Source organism: Diabrotica undecimpunctata, chromosome 2 (assembly GCF_040954645.1).
Source record: "Diabrotica undecimpunctata isolate CICGRU chromosome 2, icDiaUnde3, whole genome shotgun sequence".
Taxonomy (NCBI): domain Eukaryota; kingdom Metazoa; phylum Arthropoda; class Insecta; order Coleoptera; family Chrysomelidae; genus Diabrotica; species Diabrotica undecimpunctata.
Window position 1 is genome coordinate 50,887,617 of NC_092804.1, and position 25,120 is coordinate 50,912,736.

The 25,120-nt window shown below is 33.6% G+C and overlaps 2 protein-coding genes across 4 annotated transcripts in view; both read left to right on the top strand.

Moving 5' to 3' along the window:
- The window catches only part of LOC140434525 (uncharacterized), a 46,322-nt gene extending 33,698 nt beyond the window's left edge, over nt 1–12,624 (top strand). For all 3 annotated transcript variants that reach the window (XM_072522860.1, XM_072522859.1, XM_072522858.1), the window contains 6 exons: nt 1,243–1,266; nt 2,550–2,594; nt 6,265–6,297; nt 10,172–10,198; nt 11,740–11,775; nt 12,483–12,624. In XM_072522860.1, coding sequence (XP_072378961.1) covers nt 1,243–1,266; nt 2,550–2,594; nt 6,265–6,297; nt 10,172–10,198; nt 11,740–11,775; nt 12,483–12,503 — 186 coding nt within the window. In that variant the 3' untranslated portion in view covers nt 12,504–12,624. The remainder of the gene's footprint in view (nt 1–1,242; nt 1,267–2,549; nt 2,595–6,264; nt 6,298–10,171; nt 10,199–11,739; nt 11,776–12,482) is intronic.
- A 2,696-nt stretch (nt 12,625–15,320) lies between these two features.
- On the top strand, nt 15,321–18,891 carry LOC140433674 (uncharacterized). Its single transcript, XM_072521654.1, has 2 exons — nt 15,321–17,586; nt 17,684–18,891. Exons 1-2 carry the CDS (start codon nt 15,321–15,323, stop codon nt 18,889–18,891), a joined length of 3,474 nt encoding a protein of 1,157 aa, XP_072377755.1.
- The last annotated feature ends 6,229 nt before the right edge of the window (nt 18,892–25,120 follow it).

Consider the following 25,120-nt stretch of genomic DNA (forward strand, 5'->3'; position numbering starts at 1 on the left):
TGTATTTAAAAATAATAATCTAAATAAATCACTGTATGACCCAGAACTGTCAATTTTGAAATACGTTTGTGTCATGTCCTCGGTAGTATAGTAGTCAGTATCCACGCCTGTCACGCGGGAGACCGGGGTTCGATTCCCAGTGGGGGAGTACTTTTTTATTAATATTATTACATCATGGTAAATTAAACATATGCGTAAGTAGAAAAGTTATGTATATTATTATCATTTTTAAATACTTATGAATATTGCATTTTAATTTGTATTGTATTATTATATTGAATTATGTTGCAGTGTATTGTATTGTATTTTTATATTAATAACAAAATAAATAATGCATTTTACTGCAGAGTATGTGTAAAAAAATTTTTGCATTCAACTCCTTTCATACATATATGAAAATAAAAATATACATTTGCATCAAAATATTGATTCAATCTTTCATTTATTATACTCCTATTACAGGTCAAATGTTGTTTATTAATTGTTAGTAAGTTGTTATTAATTCTGTTTCTCTTTCTGCTATGTCTTACCTATCGCATTACATATGTAATGATTGTGCAGATTGACTCCCAAATAAATTTGTAACTGCGAATGCGTGTATAGAAGTGTAACTTCTACCGGCAGTCTTTCTGGACTGCCACACCCGTTTTTTTTTACCAATTGTGTTGCATTTACTGCAGCAAAAGGTAATTTATAAAATTAATTAAGGTGCCTATTGGTTTAATTTTTATGATGAAAAAATGAAAAATTTTCAAATCGATTTTTCCAGAAAACGGTGTATCCTACAGACTTTAAGTAAAAGTACTTTTAGTACCAGAATACCTAAAAATTTAATAATCAGTATCACAAGTGCTTAAAAGGTAAAGACAAAAAAGTTATGCGTTAAAATAATAGTTGACCTACCCAAAACGGACGCCTATGAACGGTACTATAAATTCGCAACTAATGGAATCATTCAACTTTGAAGGATAAATAATCGTACCAGTTTTCGTTTTTTCTAAATAAAATTATTCTGGGGGTATTAAAAAAATTACCTGCAAGGCGCCATCTTCAAAGAGCTCTATCTCCCTTAGAAAGCATTTTCGGACTAAGTGAATTTGGTTAAATCATCTTAAAATTATCTGAGGTATTTACGGTTTGTCAGGAGAGTTTCTGGACACCCTGTATATTAAACTGCTACAAAAATATTTCGAATAGTTAAGTTTTAAATAATTGTGTATTAATTACTTCTTTTTATTTCAGGATTCTGTAAATTTAGACGACCAAGTAAGTAATTTTTAGTATTATAATTTGTCCTCTTTTATGTTTTCTATTTGAAGCTTTTAAAGTATTTCCTGGAACATTTTCAACTCTAAGGCCGCCGCAAACAAACGCGGCGTTCTCTAAATGAATTTTCTTATAATGTGCTCTTTTATGCATCAACGTCGGCGTCGGTGAGCCGCTCGAGACCAGTACCGCGACTTCTCAAATTCTGTCACCCGAAATTAAAGAACGCGTCGCGATAGCATTTTATAAGTACGTTAAATTAAATTGGTCCTTTTATGCAACGCGTTTATTGTCGCTGATCTACTAAACCTAAACCAGCTGAACTAACTAACAATATAATATTTAATATAATATTCATAATTAAATACATAACATATAAATATAAAAAACCTTTTCTAAAAGTTCTTAATGGTATCTACACAATTCTGTAACAAAAAATAAAGTTTCAAAATGTTTAAAAATAAGTTTAACAGTAAAATAATTAAATCGCAACCATGGCAATACTGCCGAAAGTAAATAACATGTTCAAATGTTATATAAAACATTTTCCAAATTTAAAAACTTTATTTTCTTTTGAAAACTCTTCAGCCAATCAAAATTTCGCATCATGACATTTTATCTACAATAAATTCTCTTCTTTTTCACCATTGTTAATAGCCAAAGTGTCTGTTCAATTTGCGGTATCTTCTAAACATTCAAACAAACGTTTCTAGGTCGCCTTATGCTTCTTGGCGCTATTGGTGCGCCATTCTATGAATATGTTTATCCCATCCCATTTTTCGTTTTTGTAGGTACATATTCTAGGTGTATTTTAACCGGATCTATCATAAAATTTAAGTTTTGCCGGTTATTTTTCTGTTGTTTTCAATTTCTGTTTTGTTCTACTCGTATCACGCGTTATGTCCCCGAGATAATTAAAATAAACTAATTGTTATATTGCTGCAATATCAACTTCTTGTCATACATTTTTTTAGTTGCTATTACCATAATCCGACTGTTATCATCTACATTCCCTGCTACCAGGACAGCATCATCTGCATACCATTTCATTTTCAAGTCTAGGAGTAAACATAATAATTTGTTGAATTATTTTAATATAATGTAATTTGTTTAAAATGTAAATAATTAATAAATAATAAAATTACTTTATTCAATTTTAAAAATATTATTTAAATTTTAGAAATACAGAAAACATAGTATGAGGCTTCACGCTAGTCTACAGTACCGCCTACTGTACCATCTTTTATTTATGTATCTAATGATTACTTTTTTTTTTTTTTTAGCTGGACCTTCTAAAACAATTAGTAGTTGACAAGGCTCAAGAAATCGTAAGTAATAATTTAAAATGTTTTAACTTCATCGACTATTTGAATTTACTCTATATGTACTCTTACCACAATGTAACTTTGCAATGATTTTATTACTCATTTCGTCTCATCTTTAATTTGTGTTCTCTTTGTCCTGACGATCTGGCTAATTTATGGATTCCCATACGAGTCTCCGGTCTCTATATTTGTTGATCTCCTCCAAACGTCTTTTACTCCCCCGAATATCTTTCTTAGAACACTCCGTTCCCAGATGTTCAGCATATTTTTTTTTAATTTTTGTTCGTAACCCACGTTTCGATACCGTATAGTACCGTGGGTTGGATCACTCTTCGCTATAGTGTCAATTTTGCCTCTCTTGGGATGTTTTTTGCTCTTAGTAGTGTGTGTAGAGCTCCGACCGCCTTTTTTCCTCTCAAAATCTGCTACTCAATTTCTTGGCTTTCTTTCCCTTTACTTGTTAGTGTTACACCTAAATACTCAAACTCCGTCACTTTTTGAAGCAATATTCTTTACTCTGTTTATTTTTGGTAGTCCTCAGTTATGTGCCTTCATATGTGCTCTGTAGCATTTCCATATTTTGGTCTTCGTTTCAAAGAGTTTGAAAATCCTTAGCAGTTCCACTTTAGTTCTGACCATTAACACCACGTCGTCCGTAAAGGCCAGGACCTGGCTTCTGTTGTCATAAATCATACCTTTCGTTCGAATTCCACTCGCTCTCTCTCATTATTGCCTCAAGCCAGAAATTGAAGAGTATTTTGGACAGCGGATCTCCCTGCTCTAGTTCCCTTCTTACTTCAAATTGGGCCTGATAGGCTTCCTTCTATCCTACTCTATTGTCAGTCTTTATTAGGGTCATTTTTACTAGTCTGATCATCGTGGAAAATAATATAATAAGAGATAAGGAAGTAGAAGCATAAAACGTAGTGTGGCGAAAAAAATTTACAAAAGTAGATAATAAAAAGATTCTCGCTCACAATACTTAACGAAAACCACGTTGCTCAAGTCAGCAGCTTCATTTGAAGTGGGTAGGGATATAGATGATAGAAAAGTACAGATTATAGAGAGATAGATTTTTAAGCCCTTCTCTCTATTCGAATTGCCGAATATAGGCCTCTCCTAATTTTCACCATTCTTCTCTGTTATCTGTAAAACATTTCCACATTGGTCCTGCAGTTCTTTTAATATCGTCGCTCCAGCGCATTTGCAGTCTTCCTCGTGGTCGTTTCCAATTCCCGATTTCTTTATTCCATCGCCATCCTTAAGACGTTCGTTATGTCCAGTCCATTTCTATTTCAGTTTAGCTGCCTGTTCCACAGCATCTTTTACTTTTGTACCATTACGAATGTCTTTATCATACGAATGACCCATCATCTGTCGTTCCATAGCTCTCTGAGTTTTTCTGATCTTTTTCATGTTTATTTTAGTGAATGTCCAGGTTCGAGCTCCGTATGTAAGTACAGCAAGAATACAGGAATTAAACACTTTGGTTCGCAGTCTTCTTGATGTTTTTTAATGTCCTCTTTATCGTTTTCTTGTTACTCTAGTAAGTTCCTTAAATTCTTCAGTATCTCTTTTGTTTTGTCTCAGAAGATCTTTTCTTTGTTCCAGCATGTTTTGTGATTCTACACTTATTTTGGATTTTCGTTTACTGTTAGCGGTTGCCACTACTGAGCTTGCATTTAATAGTTATTTTGTTATGACTTCATTGATTTCATTTAAGCTAAGTTCATCTAAATTTAATACTTTCGCAGGTTTTAACTTGCTTTTATATTGTTCTGTATTAGATTTTAGTTTATCTGTGTCTATATTATAAGTTTTTTTAAATTTATTTTTATTTTTATTATATTTTATTTCTAATTTGGCTCTAACCATTCATTGATCGCTACTTACTGACGCCGTATTTATTACTGTTACGTCCCGTATGATATCTGTTTTCTTACACAGTATGTAATCTATTTCTTTCCGAGTTTTTCCATCTGGGGATAGTTACGTCCGATAGAATGTGTTCATTGCATAGTATTCGTGGGTTTGTAGGAAGATAACCAAGGTTTCTCCTCTCTCATTTCTAACTTCAGAGCCGAATTGTCCCATATAGTTTTCGGTTTTTTCAAGTCGTTGTTCGATCTTAGCGTTGAAGTCTCCTATTATCATCGTATACGTTCTGTGATAATTCGTGCTAGTTTCTGCAATTTTCTCATAAAATTCGTCTATCTCTTCATCGGGATGTGCTGCGGTTGGAGCTTATACTTGAATACTTTTAAGGGAGATGTTCTCGTTTACATTTAGCCTAATCATTGCAATTCTTTCAGATATTTCTACGAATTGCTCTACTTTATGTGCATATTTCTAGGAAATTAGAAATCTTACGCCATGTAGGCTTTGTTCTTCTCGCCCTTTGTAATATAGGACCTTACCGGACTCTAGTGTTATAAACTCTTCCCCTTTTCTTTTTACCTCTGCTAGACTAATTATGTCACATTTTAAGTCCTTGACGTCTTCTTCGAGTTCGTTGACTTTTTCATCTTTGCTTAAGGACCTTATATTTAGAGTTGCGATGTTCAATCGTGGGGTTTTTAGCGATTTCTTGCTTCCTCCAGATTCCATGAAGCTATCCTTTTTTCCAAAGGAGTGGAATTTGTCATTACTGTTTGGTCTACCCACATGGGTACCCATTCCTTTTGGATATTTGGGATATCGCCATATTCCTGTTAGGAGGTTTTTTAGTCTTAGAACACCACGCTGGCTAGACGGGTTGGTGAATGATTTTATACAATCCCTAAAATCAAGGGATTGCCGCTTCCGCCATCCACACCGTACCGAAGGTATTCCTCTCCGCCGTGGCTGCCGTTGTGGACTTCATCCGTGACCCTGGACAAGGGAACCTAAGCAGGTACTAGTTTCCCGGGTTAGGAAACACCTGGAATCTGCGGAGGGCAGGGATTGATTCATTTTCCCTGATAGGACTATCCAAAGGAGTTCCTATCCGCTACCCAAGATTAATATTAGTAGAGAAATTAATAACAAACTCACTCAGTTTTCAGGTTGAACTACGTACAATTGTACAAAGTTTACTATTCACTACACTACTGTCGTTACTACGCTGCACTGATACTTTGATGCTGCATATGGTGACTTAGTTCGCTAACGTGTTGTAATAAATGGACGGTAATTTAGTCTGCTTGTCGGGTAATCACCATGTATGCTGTGCCTTGATCTCGTTTATTGAAAGGGTCTGTTTTTCGACTTCGATTGCTTCTAGGAAATTGCTTGGTTTATAAAACGGATAGGGACTAGGGTTCTGGAATTAACTATCTTATGATCTATTTAAAGATGATCCTGAGTTAGAGTATAATTGTTCGATTATAATAAATTCTTCGATTGTTTTGACAAATGTAAGTTTGAGGGCAATCTACATATGTAATTTCATAAACTCCATGATGTTCGTTGGAATATTGTTTTTGGACCGGACAAGAGAGGAATGATCATTCTTATTCTTTTTAGCTTCAGAACTTTATTTAATTAATTTTTGCTTTTCTTTTCTTTTTTAAACAGATGGAAAATATTATCTTTGTTTCAGACCTTACCTTTTTCTAAATAAATCTAAGATAACTTTGTTATTATTTTATTTATTTCTTCTTTTACAAAAACTAACAGACAATTTTTATTTTAGGAAGAACTTTGGAAGAAAACTCAAAGTGAATTGGTAAGAAATATTTAATTTGATATAAGGTTGAATGCTCGAGTAAATGAACTTTGAAAAATTAAAGGCAATATTTATATTAAATTGTCAAATATTAATATTTAATTATTATAAGCTTAAAGTTTCAAATGTTCTTAAAATATCTGGATATAAAAAAACTGACGCTAAGAATTATTTTTAATACAATATTACAATTACATTAGGAGTCGACACATTAAAAACTCCCAGAATAAGCTAATCAGGTTTAGTAAAACCCAAAATTTGAAAATAATTTGCATTATATAGTTTTTTTTACTTCTACGTCTAAAATTCACTAGATAAAAAAGACGATAGGCTGTCCGGTAGCAGGATGAAGAATCTCTCGCTTAAATAAAAGCAGAAAACTCCAGTAGCAGAACAACGATACAAAGGTAATAAACATATGTATGAAAGTATGTAAATCAAGACGAGACGACAAATAAGATTCCAAAGGACTTTAAGTTTCTAAAGTAGAAAGTGCCAAAACGAAGATCCCTGGTCATATTACAAGAGGAACATGTCGTGATTCTTCGCCTAATAATCAAAGGAAAAGATTAGTCCGTCGAAGAGAAAAGCCTTCGTAAGAAGGCGTGTCATAAAAACATTAAAATGAAAAATAAATTAGGCAGTGCATATTAAAATATATTCAGAGTTGACATTAAATCAGAAATGGCAAAATATAAGCGAACCTATATAAACGCCAATAATAGAATGCATAGGGAAAAGGAGAAAAAAACAAGAAAAAAGTGGTTTGACCAGGAATGTGAATAAAGTTTAATGCTAAAAAATAACAAAAATATGGAGCTACGAACAATACCAACAGATGATAGTAGAGAAGTTTACCATAGAATTTGAAAAAAGAAGAGAAAAGTGTTGAAAAAGAAGAAAAAACAATACCTAGAAAATTGGATAACACAACTTGAGAGAAACCTCAGAATCGGTCAGTCTAGGTAGTGTTATCAAGAAATAAAATCACTAAAGGCCAAAATATAAAATATTGACATCAATAATAAAAAGGAGATTATCAAAGATCGCAAAGAAGACAGTAGGAAACTACCAATGTTAATTCACAGAAGGAAGATCTACAATAGATGCAATACACACAATAACACAAATAATGAAAAAAGCAAACGAATATAAATTAGAATTGGAAATGTTATTCATAGACTTCAAACAGGCATTTGATTCAATTAAAAGGCCACAATTAATGATAGAAATCGCACTTAGAAAATTAAAATTTCCACATAAACTCAGAAAATCAATAGAAATGACAATGAGAACTACAAAAATAAGCATAAAGACACAAAGAGGAGAGACAGAGGAATTCAGTATAAATAAAGGGATGAAACAAGGAGCTGCCTTATCAACAACGCTATTTAATCTAGCATTAGAATATATACTAAATATAAATAAAGGAAATCTCAGAACAAGAGGTGGTCAAATAATTGCATATGCAGACGATATAGCTATTATTGCAAAGAATAGGAAAATAATGAAAGAAATCCTAGAAGAAATAAGAGAGAAAGGTTAGATATTGGGACTAAGATTAAATCAAAAAAAGACAAAATAGGTAGTTCTGATATTGAAGAACTAGAATACTTCAAATACCTAGGAGTTACAATAAGCAAAACCGGAGAAAGGAAGTCCGAAATAAAAGAAAAAATATTAGCAGCGAATAAAGCTTATTTTGCAAAACAATAATGAGAAACAATAACGATGGTTAAAAAGATGAAGAACCATACTGGGACCAATCAGAATAGAGCAAAATGAATATAGGAGCAGAACAAATGCAAAGATTAAGGAAGACATTGTGACTTAAATAAAGCAATGCGGAGTTAGATTGATTAGGTCTCATTTGGCGAGCAGGAGATGAGGCAATGGCATACGCAATGATAGAATGGAATCCAGGAGGAAGAAAAAGAAGGGAAAGACCAAGATCAAAGTGACTGCAAATAAAAATGCAATAAGGCAAAGTATAAATTGTACGGGATTTATAAAGAATAATCTACTGACAATTTCTTACAGAGAATAAAGGCATAAGCCGACAATGGAGAGAGTATTTCAAACAATTGTTATATACTCACGATCCAACAAGAACATACGAACAAAAACAGTACAACTCAGTAGAACCCGAAATAGTGTTACCAACTCTTGATAAAGTAAAGGCAATACTCTTGAAACTAAGAAATAACAAAGCTTCAGACACAGATGGCAAACATACGGAACTGGTTAAAAATGGGGAATGGGGAGAAACACTTCATGTACAAATACATCACCTTATAAATGAATGACAACGATAAGAAATGCCGATAGAATGGCGTGAAAGCTACATAGTACTAGCACTCAAAACGAAGATAAACATGTATGTAAGTTATGTATTACAAAGTTATGTCGACTATTCTACTGAGAAGATTAATTTTGTACGCAGCAGAAATAATATGTGGTTACCACTGTAGCTTCCGACTGGAAAAGTCAACAATAGACCAGATCTTTATCTTTCGCCGATTAGAAAAGAGTTCGGAATATAACAAAGATATAAATCAAATTAATGGTGGAAATGGGAGTACCCAGGAAGCTAGTAGGATTAACCCAGACGTGTGTGCAGAATTTATGTACACGTATCAGAAATGGCAGAAGTACATTAGATGAGTTTCAAATTGGAGCGGCTCTTAGACAAGGATAAGAAAAACCAGAAATAGCTTCTCTGTCTAATCAGCGAAGGTTTTATTAGCTTTTAGTGATGATGTCAACACAACTACACAATCTACCAGTTATGCGAAAGAATTGCTTACCCCTTTTAAAAGCGGGGCTAAGGAAATTGGCCTTAAAGTCAACAAAGATAAGACCAAGTACATGGTAGTTAACAAAAATCCAAGATTAAGAATTAGACAAAATGATTTAAATACTTGGCAGCAGTAATAACAGCGGAGAACAGTTATGAAAACGATGTAGCAGCTAGAAGCATGTTAGGAAATAGAGCGTATCACTCCTTAGCGATGATACTTAGATCGTAATTGCTCTCAAAAAAAAAACTATATATAAATAGGTATATAAAATTATAATTCGCCCTATAATAAAGTATAGGGGTAAGACATAGACACTAAACCAGCCTGAAACAATAAAATTATTAGTCTTAGAACGGAAGATGCTGCGGACGATCTTTGGTCCTTGTAGAGACGACATAATAGTAGAGAGGAAACGAAGACATAACTAGGAACTATAAGTACTGTACGGAGACGAAAGCATAGTACGGTACATTAAGGCAAATCGTATAATATGGGCAGGATATGTCCTGACAGCGAATGATTAAAGCCTACTAAATACAACTTTCTGGGAAAGGCTCCATGGCCGAATGTCAGTTTGATGGAAGGATCGTCTACCGAGTGATCTACGTAAGATGGGGATGCAACGATGGGAGATTGCTGCACAAGACCGTAAACAGTAAATACGGCTAAAACTCACTTAGAGTTGTAGAGTCAAAAAAAAATAAAAAGAAGATGAAGAAGGCGTATAAGAACCATATTTATAGATATAAAAAGGAAAACTAAATATCCGGAAAGCCTAATTAAACACGCAAATTGCTTATATGAGTGATAAGAATGTATTTTAATGATTTAGTATAACATTGCCACAAATAAATTTTTTAAAATAGTTGTGTTATATTAAATTTGTTATATTAAACTATTATATTGTAAAATTGGGTGACACTAAGAACGAATATAATATATACAACATAACATACATAAAACTTGAACAACTTGTCATTGTTTTTTTTCAAAGTTCTAAAAAATAAATGTAAGTGTATTATTAATCTAAATCATATAAATTTTTTATTTAATATGAAATTTATAATTTTCAGAACGACTTTGCAAAGGAATACGAACAGGTTAGTAGTTATTTATACATCTCTCATACATCGTTTTTCCTTGATCTCTGTGCTGCTCCATTTTGTAATAATGTACCATAGATGTGAACGAAATTACTAAAAAGTAAACTTACATATACACTAATATACTATATGCTCGAAGGAACCGTTGCTCAGTCCTAGTAGATTATAAGTGGGGTCGTTCAAAGAGGTGAGAAACACAAGAAAGATTGACACAAAGCAACAAAAAATTATAGGGAAGAGAACAACTCTTTAAGAACAGGGCGTCACTATTTTTAAATATTTAAATAGCAAAAAAACAGTAATGGGATGTTGATAAAACACAGAGAAAAAAACAAATATCATAAAAATGAAAAATGATAAAATTCTTTATATCAAATTATATTTAAAAAATCAAATATCATACCATACCATACCATAAAGTAATCAAATATCGTATTAAATATCAGTAAAGATATCAAATATCATAAAAACCTGAGAATGGTCTTAACTTACATTAGTCTTTTTTGCAATGGATTATCTGTGTGTTGAAAATAAAAATCCGTGCAATCGAATGAGAAAAATTAATTACGAAAAAAAATTTTACTGTTTAGTTAATTCATTTTGGTTTAAACATGTTTAAAATAGAGACTGCAAAAACAAAATTTTTTAAATATTAAATTCTATCATGTAACTCAATTTAGTCTCTTGCATAATTAGATAAATTTTGTTAACCTGATAACCTGTAACATCTTGTCCTGGCTTAGAATATAAGAAGACTATACTCAAAATAATTTAAGTAATCTGTTAACGAGATTAACTGAAAGATGGCCTCGATACCAGCAAAATCTTGAATAAAAGGGAGCCTCCGTCCAAACTCATGCACAAGAGGAGGCTCCATACTAGGATGAGAGGCCCTCCAAATTAGGATGCTGGTCTAACTAGGACTAGCTAGGAAGCGAGGAACCACAAATTAGGACGAGAAGGGCCTCCGTATTAGTAGGAACTTAGATTTAAATAAGATGAAAAATTGCAATAATAAAATTACGAATAAAACAAAAGGTATAGAAATAAAAAACATAGAGATCTTACCCTGACAAGATGTCTGGAATACACGTAGATTCGTTCACATTTTGACAGGATAGTTCACCTATCTCGCTAGATCTGGGAGTACAAACAAACAGAGTATGCTTATAATCTTTGAAGATTTTAAAACGAAATTTGAAATGTTAAGTCAAACATTGAGGAATTTATATGATATATACAATTGAAAAATTGCTACAAGTTCACATAACAAAAACAATTCATAACTTTATATAACGGACCCTCTAGAAATCAAAGTCACTAGAAAGGAAAAGTGACATTTTAAAAAGAATCTTGTCGAAATAGGCGCTAATTGATTCGCCAACTTTGATAACGAATAAACTCTTACAAAAAGTTAGCATAGAAATTGTACCTATTTATTATAAAAAAATTACAAATATCCCTTAGTCTTATGGAGCAATTCATCCGCAATTCCTTATATTTTTTCTTAAGTTAATACAAATTGTTTTTTATTTCAGCTTATTGAAGAGGAAGTTGCAAACCAAATTTGGAAAGTAAGTTAACTTATTCTTTATAATAGTTTGTCTTAAATATTATTCCACTCGTTAGTAGGTATTCTTCTTTTATATGTGGTTAACCAAAGTTAACGAAAATTAACCATTTTCTGTTATTCGATACTTATTATTTAGTGCATGTCATTTTATGTTTTTGTTAGATATATGAACTCAAAATTTCCTTCTTCTTCTATTAGAATATCTCCAACCTTCTGTATCTTGGTAACAACATATGTGTATGATGAATATGATGATATTGGTATATAAAATAAAATCCGTCTCGATATAGTCTAAGTTTGTCTCTATATCTCTTTTTGTTCTTTGATCTTATTTTCAAGTGCTGTATGCACCAATGCGTATTCTACATCGCAATATTCGACACAGGTATTTGCTAAACAGAATATTAACAGACTAAAAGAAAAGTAGAATTCATAACTTCTTCATCACAGTCTCCTCTCTATAATTTTGTCTTCTAGTACGCAACATACTTATTTCAATTTATCAACTCTTCTCATGGATCATTATCTATTAAATACTTACATGAATTTGATTGGATTTCTTCCTGTTTATCGGCACTGTCTTTGTTTTCTTTATCTCCTAAAGTTTATTCAAAACATATATATTTTTACAATAGTGCAGGGATATGTAGGTATATATAACTATGTCTTAGTTTTTACCGTCAAATTAATACTATTAATTCTTTTTAGGATAAAGAAGAACTAGCCTAAAGTCAACCCTAAAATTGATGTAATCGTAGAAAATGACTATAAAACTGTTTCCATGTATAAAGTTAATTCTTTTTAACATAATTATGTCGTATTATTAAAATAAACACAGTTCATCACTAAATATTTTTGTTTCATATTAAAGATGCTCTAAAAAAATTCAGGCACCTATTCAAAATATTAAATACAGTCTGTCCCAAACCCTTCTTTCAGTGCGTCACTAATTTTGACGTCATATAGGATTTTAAGAATGTCGAGAATTATTGCATGACATTTTAGTTAAATTTGACAGTTGTAGGATAGTAATCTCTCTTTTTCTAATTGAAAATAATTTAATAATTTTAATATTGGTCTTTGTTCTTTCTCGATGTATGTTTAAAATATTTTTATGACAATAAATACAAAATTTTCACTGTAAAATCTCTGATAATACTAACCTGGAATGACAATTATCATTTTATCAGTTGACATTGTGAAAGTACTGTCACGATAGAGACAATCTACGTCAAATTATATTTATGTGCATCGTTGATTGGATATCTATTTAGCGTATTCTAAACTCCAACCAATTATACATCCGTAAGTAGAATTAGCTTTACGATAAATCATTTTCTAAGTTCTATGTATAATAATCACAGACTCACGTTTTTTTCTGTCACTTCTAGCTTAATGTGTTAGAGAGAATTCGATAAACTATGACGCACTGAAAGAAGGGTTTGGGATGAACTATACGTAGTTAACACATTCACGACACCAACCCTCAGGTGAAGTTTTCGTAAGAACTGCTGACACCCATGTGTGACACATAACTTACGTGATGAAATGTAAAATAATTTCACCACGGTTTATCACAGTGGGTCTAAATTTGCCCACAGTCCACCTGAACAATCCTTCTTTCACACGCTATGACTGGGTTGTGATCTCGACGTTAAAAAAACAAGAAATAACCTATAAATTTATAGCACGTATGCAAACGTCAAATACGAAAAGTGTCGTTATTGTGTATAATTTAGACAGGTAATATAACTACGTAACTTATTTACACACGGTGTAATCCCTTATTATTTGTTTCATCTAAGTACACGAGATCTTCAATTAGAGGCCGAGATGGCTAGTAGGGAAGTTAGTGAGTACAGAGAGACCGAAAATATTGAATATGAATTCGAGAAGGACCATAATGATGAAATATTTTATTCTAGTGGAAGTGAATATTCTCCTTCTCATTCTGGAAGAGAGACTGAGGATACTAGCAATGATGGCGGTGAGTCGAGTAATGATGAGGGCGAAGCTAACGATGCAAATGAAAATATGGTACAAGAAAATGATGAGGCGGACTGGCCTGATGTAGAGGAAGATATTGAGATACATCAGTTTACTGAACAAAAAAGTATAAAAGTAGAAATTCCTGTTGACGCAACACCTATACAATATTTTTTATTACTATTTGATTAAGAGTGTTCAAATCTCTATAACATAAAAGTATTTATTTACAAAGTAAGGTAATTTACAGGAAAGTCAGTTTGTCAATTCTCTTTATATCAGTTCTCCGAATGTTTAGTGGAATTAAAAATCTATTCTTTGTTCAAAAAATAAAACCTTTCTCTCAGAGACTACCTGACCGTTAAGTCGTACATTGTATTAAATGAATTCTAGGAGTTGCTAAACCGGTGATTTAAAGGGACTTTGTGGTCCCTGACTTGATGTTTGGCGACGATTCAGTAACACAAAAATATATTCAAGTATCGGCCTTCAGTCGTAACGGTTCGATAATATAGAGTTTCTCTCTCTGACTCTCACTCAAGAATAGTAAAAGGGCAGTCACGTCTCAGCCTTCAGTCGTAGCGGTTCGATGATATAAAAATTTTTCTCTCTTTGATTTTCACGCGGAAATAGTGTAATTAGAATCTTAAACGGGATATATTCACATCTGTTCGCAATCAACGACATAGCAAGAAGCATTTATGGTCGGCTTTCGATGATAATTATTATATAAAATCGCATTTGTTAGAATAGTTGTGATCAATAAAATTGACTGGTAGCAGATTCAATACTTTCTTTATTACCGGAAATCATCCTTACTTCGACCGAGATTATTTGGAATCGACGTCTTAATACGAAACCAACAAAACGCTTGGTTCCCTTTCTTATGTTTGGACGAAACATCACATCTCCACACAAAATTTGGTACCCCTGGTGGGACAGCAAACGTCCTCCACAACACTACAGAAGCAAGGATTTCCAGTTAAAGAGTTCTGACTCCATCACCCACATCGAGATTTACGAAGACGCTGCTCCAAACCCGTGAGTCGTCTTCAAAACGACCCTCTCCAACAGGTAACACCGTTTACAACAACGGTGGACTTATAAACTTTATTTATTTTCGCGTTACTCAGTGACTCTAACTCGATACAATTTCTATAAACAATTCTCACAGTGTTTATTTGTATTTTATATATTATCACTCACTATAATTTTTATACTCGTTCTCGTTTTAAGTAATACTTTCTTACTTACTATAATTTACGCATAATACGCAATTTTGAATGTGTTTATCAAAGTCGTATCCTACTATATTTATGACTAATTAAAAATTACTTATCGCATTCATTTACAGATATTTCACGATTTTTTTACACATTTATATAATTTTGAATTTGAATTTTTACACATTTTTTATAGTATAGTACAATTTCAATTTTCAGCCACGATCTTTTTTCTTTTTAATAACAAACATATCTTTCTATCTCTACACTGTACACTGGTGTTGTCTCAGTTTTGTTTTCGTTTTATTATCACATATTTTAATTTATACTAATTGACATGGATCTATTGAAAAGAGAGCGTGGCACATGCAAGTCTACAATCACTAGAATTTTAAATTGGATCAATAACTCCCTTGATATTCAAACTAACACCTTTGAATTAGATCACCGAAAAGCACATTTAGTTAATACCTTTAATAATTACAATGATATTTGCAATAAAATAGAATCTATTGATGCGGTCGACTTGCATACCGAAACTAGGGAAGAAATCGAGGATAAATACTTCTCTGCTATGTCACGAATTGACGGAAAATTATCTCAATTAACGCTCAGTAACTCATCTTCTTCCCCATCACATTCTCAATCACAGGAAACCGCTAGTATTTCAAATGTAAGGTTACCACCCATTTCCGTCCCCAATTTCAATGGTGAATACAGTAAATGGCTCTCTTTTTACCAATTATTTTCTTCTCTAGTAAAGGATAACAATAGTATCACAAAAGCACAAAAATTAATATATTTAAAATCTTCTCTTAAAGGTGAACCCTTAACTTTAATTGACTCACTTGAAGTTACTCACGAAAATTTTGATCTCGCAATAACTATTTTAGAAAAAAAATATGATAATAATCTCGCGATAATAAATTCGCATATTAACGCTATAATAGATTTCCCTACACTTTCAAAGAGCAATTATCATTCATTAAATGAATTCGTAAATGATTTGAAAAGACATATTGACTCCTTAAAAATTCTGCATGTTCCGATCGAATCGTGGGATTATCTCTTAATAAATATTATAATTAGGAAACTTGATTTTGCCACTAAACGGTATTATGGCGAAAGAAGGGATCGCGACAACACTCCCTCGATTGTCGAACTTTTTGAAATATTGAATGAACGGTGCAACATTCTCGCAGACCTAACATATACCTCTGACTCAAAAAGAGAAAAATCACACGGCAAATATAATGCTACCTCTCTCCACCTCAACGCCTCTGCTACACTCCCATCTCGCGTTTATATTAAATGTAATTACTGCAATGATTCAGCTCACAAAATATATACATGCAGAAAAAATTCTTCTCTGCCACACTCTGAAAAATATAACTTTCTTAAGGCTAATCACATGTGTTCTAACTGTTTGGGTACAAAACACACCCATGCTGATTGTCCTTCACGAACTTGCTCAATCTGTTCCAAAAAACACCACACTCTACTGCATCAAAACTCCTATGCGCAAAATACCAATTATTCTGGCTCTTCCCATTCTCCGCATTCCGAAAATTATCGTTCTAACATAAATGGAAATCATTCACGATTTAACCATTCAACACAAAACCCTTCGTATGATAATAGAACTAAACATAACTCTTTTCGTCAACCAAATGATGCCAGTCCAACAACCTCACAAAACACCAATTCTCCTAGTCTCTCATATCAACATAAAAATACCACGCACTCCACGGAACCGCTTCGGACTAATAATGTCCAACCTTCTACTTCTAACAATTTTCCAGACAATGGAAACGACTCCAGCGTTGCTTTGAGTGCTACAAATAAGTCCTTTACATACTCTTCAGTTCTCTTATCCACTGTTCAAGTTAATTTGATCGACAAATCAGGAAGGCCCTTACTAATTAAGGCAGTCCTAGACTCTGGAAGCCAAAAAACGTTCTGTTCTCAAGAGTTGCTAAGTAAAATCAATTGCAAAATTTATCACAGGGAATTACAAATTTCTGGCATTTCACAAGGCTCTTTCACCTCGAACTTAATGGCAAATATTAATGTTCATTCTCCTAATTTAAAATCTCAGCATCTTAACTTGAATTGTGCAGTTATCCCAAAAATAACTTGTCAGTTACCTCAATTTCATATTCAACCCAATAAGCTCAATATACCCAAGGGTTTCACTCTTGCTGACAAGCATTTTTATCAAAAATCAAATATTGACCTTTTGATAGGAGCAGATTATTATTATGACATTCTTCAACCAGGTCTCGTAAAGTTAGGACATAATCTCCCTACTCTTTTCAATACAATTTTTGGCTGGGCAATCGCTGGCAATGTTCCAAACTACGCTCAGTCTAAAAATAATGTCTCTCTATTTGTGCAAACTCAAAATACCCACTCTTCAGACTCAAACCTTGAAGCCCTTGTTTCTAAATTTTGGGAAACTGAAGATTGCCCCGGCGAAAAAATATTGTCCCCCGATGACCAATTAGCCGAATCAAATTTCATTAATCACCTCAAAATTCTCGAAAATGTTCGATTTCAAGTAAATCTACCTCAAAAATCTCCATCTGAGCACCTCAAGCTTGGTGAATCATTCCAAATTGCAAAAAAAACGTTTCGAATCACTTGAAAAGAGATTTAAAAATGACTCCAATTTATATAATGCATACAAACATTTTATAGATCAATACATCTCCCTAAATCACGGTAAATATGTTCCTCTTACATACCACAACTCGCTAGATGAAAACAAATATTTTCTACCCCATCACTGCGTATTAAAGGATTCAGCAACCACCAAATTGCGCGTAGTGTTCGACGGGAGTGCAAAAACCACTTCTGGATACTCTTTAAACCAGATACTTCTTACCGGCTTTCAAACACAGCCAGATCTCTTTGATATCCTTTGTCGGTTTCGGCAATTTAAATTTGTTTTCATCGCCGACATCGAAAAGATGTATCGGCAAATTAATGTCAATCCCAATCAAACTTTTTTACAAAACATCCTTTGGAGAGATAGCCCACACGAACCCTTAAAGTGTATTGAGCTAACGTCTGTAACCTATGGCGTAACGTGCTCCAGTTTTCTAGCCACTCGCTGTTTAAAAGAGATAGCTACTTTAAATACCACAAAATACCCCCTTGGTTCTGATGCACTGTTAAATCAGACATATGTCGATGATATTTTATACGGAACCAACACTCTAGCCGAATTAGAAGCTGCATATCATGAATTAAATTCCATCTTAAACGGTCACAGTATCACTCTTCACAAATGGGTTTCTAACTCGGCTGAATTTTCTGCCAAATATATTCGGTCATCTCAGTCTAATTATGAAATAACCTCAAACAACTTAAATACCAATAGGGTCTTAGGTCTCTCGTGGCACCCCTTAGATGACTATTTTACGATTTCAATTCCAAGTCCTCCCGCTGCTGATAATAGCTTCACAAAAAGAAACGCCCTCTCAGCACTCGCCAAAATATTTGACCCCATAGGTCTCTTGGGATCATTCACTGTCACTGGAAAGGTATTTATTCAAAAACTTTGGCTCAATAAATTAAATTGGGACGATCCACTCCCTGAAACTCTTGCTAAAGAATGGAAAAGATTTATTAACGATCTCACTCTGCTGGAGTCTCTTAAAGTACCCCGTAATCTTTTTAACAGCAGGCAAATCTCTAAAATTGAAATACACGGATTTGCCGATACCTCAAGTAAGGCTCAGGCCGCTGTTTTATATTTTCGCACAATTTACGCTGATGATACTATCAGTTGTACTCTAATCGCATCCAAATCTCGTCTAGCTCCCTTAAAAACGGTATCCATTCCTAGATTGGAGCTATCAGCCATGTTACTACTGTCAAAGTTAACTAAAAAAAAAAAATAAATTCCACTTTTGCAAATCGCTTGCACTTCTCCTCCACTAATTTGTGGACAGATTCACAAATCGCGTTATGTTGGATAAACTCTTCTGCCTCGCGCTGGAACACTTATGTAGCAAATAGAGTAACTCAAATTCAAGACCTAACATCAAATTTTTCTTGGAGACACGTTCGTTCTCATGAAAATGCAGCAGATTGTCTATCTCGCGGCTTGACCGCTACTGAATTTCTAAATTCCCGGATGTGGTGGAACGGCCCTGAATTTCTACTTAAAACGGACTTAAACCTAACGACATTTAACCCGAACTCTACCCAAGTATTATTACCGGACGAAAAGGTATCATCCCTTATAATCAGTTCAAAAATCTCAACGCAAGATGAATTTATCAATAATCTATTTTCAAGGTTTTCCTCTTACTCTAAATTATTACGCACCACTGCCTACATATACAGGTTCTCGTTTAATGCAAGAAACTCATCTGATAAAAAACTTGGTATTTTATCTCCGGACGAATTGCGATCCGCCTCTATATCAATATTTAAGGCTATACAATCCCTAAAATTCTCTAAAGAAATCTTGGAAATAAAAACCCAAGGAATTACATCAAATAAGTCCTTAATTACCCTGAACCCTTTTTTGAATGCAGACGGACTTTTCTGCGTCGGTGGACGCCTAAAAAACGCTAATATCCCCTATGAACAAAAACATCCAATATTGTTACCATCTAACTCTCACATTATCAATTTATTACTAACTCATGAACATTGTCGTCTAGGCCACGCCGGACCGCAAACGACATTGTCCAACGTCAGACTTAATTATTGGCCTTTAAACGGACTTCGAACACTAAAAAAAATTGTAAAAAATTGTCACGTATGTTTTAGATTTCGCGCTAAACCTATGGAACAAATCATGGGAAATTTACCTAAGGTTAGAATTACTCCTTCTCGCCCTTTTCAAAATGTGGGCTGCGATTTCGGTGGGCCATTTCTTATTAAATCCTCTAAGTTAAGAAAGGCTCCAATGCAAAAATGTTACATATCTATTTTCGTCTGTCTAGCCACAAAGGCCGTTCACATAGAATTAGTGTCATCACTCTCTACTGATTCATTTTTATTATGTCTAAAAAGATTCATTGCCCGAAGAGGTCTTCCCTCTCTCATATATAGTGACAACGCAACCAATTTCGCTGGTTCAAAAAATGAACTTAAGGATTTGCGCGAATTTTTTAAATCCCCTAGTTTTTCAAATGACATGCAAAATTTCGCTGCACAAAATTTCATAGAATGGAAGTTTATTCCACCTCATAGTCCCCATTGGGGAGGTATATGGGAAGCAGCAATTAAAAGTGCCAAATATCACATTCGTCGAATGATAGGGAATGCTTATTTAGTGTTTGAAGAATTCAGTACAATTCTCTCGCAGATCGAGGTAATTTTAAACTCACGCCCTATTTGCCCCTTGTCGAATGATCCCTCTGATCTACAATGCCTTACACCCGGACACTTTCTAATAGGCAGTAGCCTTACCTCTTACCCTGAAAAAACATTACTACACTTACCAATTAATAGGCTTAACTTCCTTCAAAGATGTTCACAGATTCAACAGTCGTTTTGGAAACGATGGTCTGTTGAATATCTTAGCCAACTGCATAGTCGACCAAAGTAGTCCAAAGTAAGTCAAAATATTAAGATAAATGATTTAGTCTTATTAAGAACTGATAACTGTCCCCCTCTAAAATGGCCTACCGCGAGAGTCCTGGAACTTTTTCCGGGGTCAGATAATCATGTCCGCGCAGTTAAAATTAGAACTGCTACGGGAGAGACTGTTCGACCAATAACTAAATTATATCTCTTACCACAATTTGATTAGGTATATTTTCTTTCGCGTTTTTCTTTCTATTACGCTTTCAATATTATTTACCCATTTTTTACATAGGTACATATCTATTATAACTATCCGCAATTCGCGCGGGCGAGCTTATGTTCAAATCTCTTTAACATAAAAGTATTTATTTACAAAGTAAGGTAATTTACAGGAAAGTCAGTTTGTCAATTCTCTTTATATCAGTTCTCCGAATGTTTAGTGGAATTAAAAATCTATTCTTTGTTCAAAAAATAAAACCTTTCTCTCAGAGACTACCTGACCGTTAAGTCGTACATTGTATTAAATAAATTCTAGGAGTTGCTAAACCGGTGATTTAAAGGGACTTTGTGGTCCCTGACTTGATGTTTGGCGACGATTCAGTAACACAAAAATATATTCAAGTATCGGCCTTCAGTCGTAACGGTTCGATAATATAGAGTTTCTCTCTCTGACTCTCACTCAAGAATAGTAAAAGGGCAGTCACGTCTCAGCCTTCAGTCGTAGCGGTTCGATGATATAAAAATTTTTCTCTCTTTGATTTTCACGCGGAAATAGTGTAATTAGAATCTTAAACGGGATATATTCACATCTGTTCGCGATCAACGACATAGCAAGAAGCATTTATGGTCGGCTTTCGATGATAATTATTATATAAAATCGCATTTGTTAGAATAGTTGTGATCAATAAAATTGACTGGTAGCAGATTCAATACTTTCTTTATTACCGGAAATCATCCTTACTTCGACCGAGATTATTTGGAATCGACGTCTTAATACGAAACCAACAAAACGCTTGGTTCCCTTTCTTATGTTTGGACGAAACATCACATCTCCACACAAAGAGCTTTTAATAAAAATCGTAGAGTGGACAAACAACAGAGCTGCTTCACGTAATGAAAACCCTAATTAAAAAAAATATTCCTTTTTAAGACGCTGGATAGATATAAATATTGACGACTTCAAAAAATTTTTGGGTCTCTGCAAATTAATGGGAAACATAAAACTTCCCTCCATACGTTCATGCTGGAGCATAGATCCACTATATCACTTTTCAATATTTGGAAAAACTATGCCCAGATCAAAGTTTGAAGCTATTCTTCAAAATATTTGTTTTTACAAGCCGGAAGACATAGAAGTTCAAGATCGACTTCACAAAAAACGTTACGAGTCATATTATAAATAATATCTCTAAAGTTTACTATCCAGAAGAGAACTTAAGTCTTGACGAAGCCCTCTTACTGTGGAGAGGGCGATTAATATTCCGACAATATATGTCGAAAAAAAACTACATAGTAAATGTGGAATAAAAATTTATCAGATTACTATATAGCTCTGATGGATTTTCACTAAATTTCCTAATCTACTGCGGCAAGGGGACAGTAGTAAATGAAAATGGGCATGGGTTTGAAGTAGTTAACAGGCTTTTTACTGAGTATTTAGAGAAGAAGCACACTATATACATGGACACTTATTACAACAGTTATGAAGCTTGCCACGTTTTTACATGAAAAGAAGACCTACGTTTGTGGAACAATAAGAAAAAAAAGAAAAAGTAACCCAAATAGTGTTATTACAAAAAAATTAAAGAAAGGAGAAGTCGTATGACAAAGAAGAGGTCTAATCAGAGTATTAAAATGAAAAGATAAGAGAAATGTAATAATGATTTCATCCAAGCATCGTTCCGAAATGGTTGAAGTTGAAAATCTAAAAAGCCAGTAATGATAAGTGACTACAATTCCTTTATGTCGGGAATTGACAGAACTGGCCAGATGACTTCTTATTATGGCACACCACGAAAAACTTTGAGATGGTACATGAAAGTTTTCTTTCACTTAGTAGATATATGCATGTGGAATGGCAACTGGTTGTTGAATAAAAATAGAAACACGTCAAAGAAAACAAGAATGTCGTACTTTCAGTTTAGAGAGGAAGTGATCAAACATTTATTGGGACAAACAGAATGGCCAAGCAGAAAAAAGTTGTTGCGGAACACAACTTAAAAAAAGGAAATTTGCGGAATACATGTCGACAGTGCAGTGCAAGCAAAAAAAGGGCTGTCACTTGGTACACATGTCAGGAATTTAAGGGGAGTGATGGACAGCCCATTGGGTTATGTGTTACACCCTATTTTGCTGAGTGGCACAGAAAAGAAAATTAAACTAATGTTTCATTTTTTATTGGAAGTAATTTTTATTTTTGTTAATGTTAAAGAAATAAATGATTTTTTATAAGTAGTAGCTAAAAATTTCTATGTCACATATTTGTGTGACTTGGGTTATGTTCAAATTTGTACAACTATAAACCAGTGTCACACATACGTGACAGTATCCAAAACAATTTTTTTATAATCCTTGTTCAATCATAATACTCCTCCCCAAAATGGTGGATTTGGCATGTTTCTTTCATGTATAACCACAATCAGTTTCAGTGGCGGATCCAGAAATTTTTTTCGGTGGGGGTCATGGGTCTTGAGTGTGATTTTGATATAGGATTTAGATTTTTACACCTTATAGTGGCGCTGATCCCCAGAAAAACAGAGGAGAAAAATATAACTTTCTACGACTCATAATGGAAGGAAAAGTAGAAGGAAAAAAGAGGTCCAGGAAGAAGAAAATGCTCCTAAAGAATGTAAGAGACTGGACAGGCATGGACACAAATATAATTTAAGAATAATTATTTCTATAATTAGATATATTAGGCTACAAGTGAGTGAACTATTTGTATACTCGGTATTGAAATTTTTGTCACGAATTGTCAGCAACAGCCGGCTACGAGTGGTAAATAAAGGTTTAGTGATTAAAAATACTATAAAAATAAGATAAGTAAATATTATATAATTTTATAAAATGTATTCTTTTCTATCCGATTTAGGAAATCGCTCTACGATTGCATCAACATCTAGAGAAATTTCAGGATGCACATTGATGAGTGCTAAACCAGTTAACCTTTTCTCCGAAGTTATGTTTCTAAGCCAAGTCTTTAGACGCTTAAGCGTAGAAAAACTATGCTCTGCTGTTGCTGCACTGACTGGCAGTGTAATTAATACTTGCAGAAATATTCTGATATTTGGATACATATGAATATCGCAGTTTTCTAATACTTCTAAAATAGAATCAGGAGTTTTCCAATATTTTGTATGACTCTTTTTCACTTTTGAATCCACAGTGAAAACTCTTGTTTTACTGTGGAATATGCAGTAGATGGTCCAATAATATCCTGGAAGGTGTCAACAATTTTTTTTAATGCAACTTTATCTTCTGGTGTGTTATTAGTTTTAGGTAAAACAACTCGAAGATTAAATAGATTTATAACTTTCGGTGAAAGTCGTTCTTCTAAATCAGTTAAGATATTGTCTAAAAGCGGTAAATAAATAGATCTTTGGAAATATTCTTCGCAAGAGTTAGCAGGTTGGTTTTGATGACAGGTTTGCAAGAAACTATACGTGGCATCTTCAGTTCAATGTCTAGTTGTTTAGCTATTTCCTTTACTTCATTGTAAATTCAGCATTCAGATTTGACCAGATTCAGCATTTGATCTTTTATTTTGGTGACTCAAGAAGACGACTAAGTGATACAGTTGTACCTAAAACATTACTAAGACAAACTACTGAAATGAGAAATTCTGTGCTCCTAATAGTTTTGCATTAATGAAAATGCATCAGCTGACATTTTACTGTCCTTCCATGTAGAAATTGTTTCAAGAGCGTTGTATATTTTGATGATTGATTCGCCCTGGAACTGAAGATGACCTTCATACCTTTCAACCCAACGAGTTTCACAAATATCTTGGACAGCAGCCGCCCAGTTCCTTTATTTGTATTCACTAACGTATCAGACAGAGCTAATGCAACAACAATATTCACTTTGATATTTATTATAAATAAATTATAAAATGTAACACACAGTCTCAACAATTATAATACATATTCAAATTACAAGCAACCAATTAGTAGACGAAACTGAAGATAATAAATACCTAATACAAAATAAAAATGTGCTGATTTTGTGCGAAAAGTCATGTCATGTACATTGAATGAGCAATAATGTGTGGGCGGTAATTCTATCTCATCGATAGTCGAACGACTCTTTGGCACTCAAATGACAAATTGACAAAATTTGAAAATCACGTAACTCTGAATTCGCGGAAGTTGGGGTAGCGTTATTCGAGGTATTACTGTATTCAGAATTGTTGATTTTCTAAAGAGCAATGTAAAAAGGCTTCCGCATAATTCTACACTTACTTAGAATAAATGAGTTTGAATCATTTCAACTCTTGACTTCTTGCTTATAGGGTTGATGGTTTTTAAATTATTTTTTTTAGGATTACTTGATTGATATTTTCGTAGAATGATGCGCATACCCTGGACA

What these genes read in the sequence shown, in the direction of transcription:
- LOC140433674 (XM_072521654.1), top strand. Translation starts at nt 15,321, where the DNA reads ATGGATCTATTGAAAAGAGAGCGTGGCACATGCAAGTCTACAATCACT. An exon ending in ATCTGAGCACCTCAAGCTTG is followed by an intron (nt 17,587 to 17,683) that starts GTGAATCATTCC and finishes AACATTTTATAG; the next exon opens with ATCAATACATCTCCCTAAAT.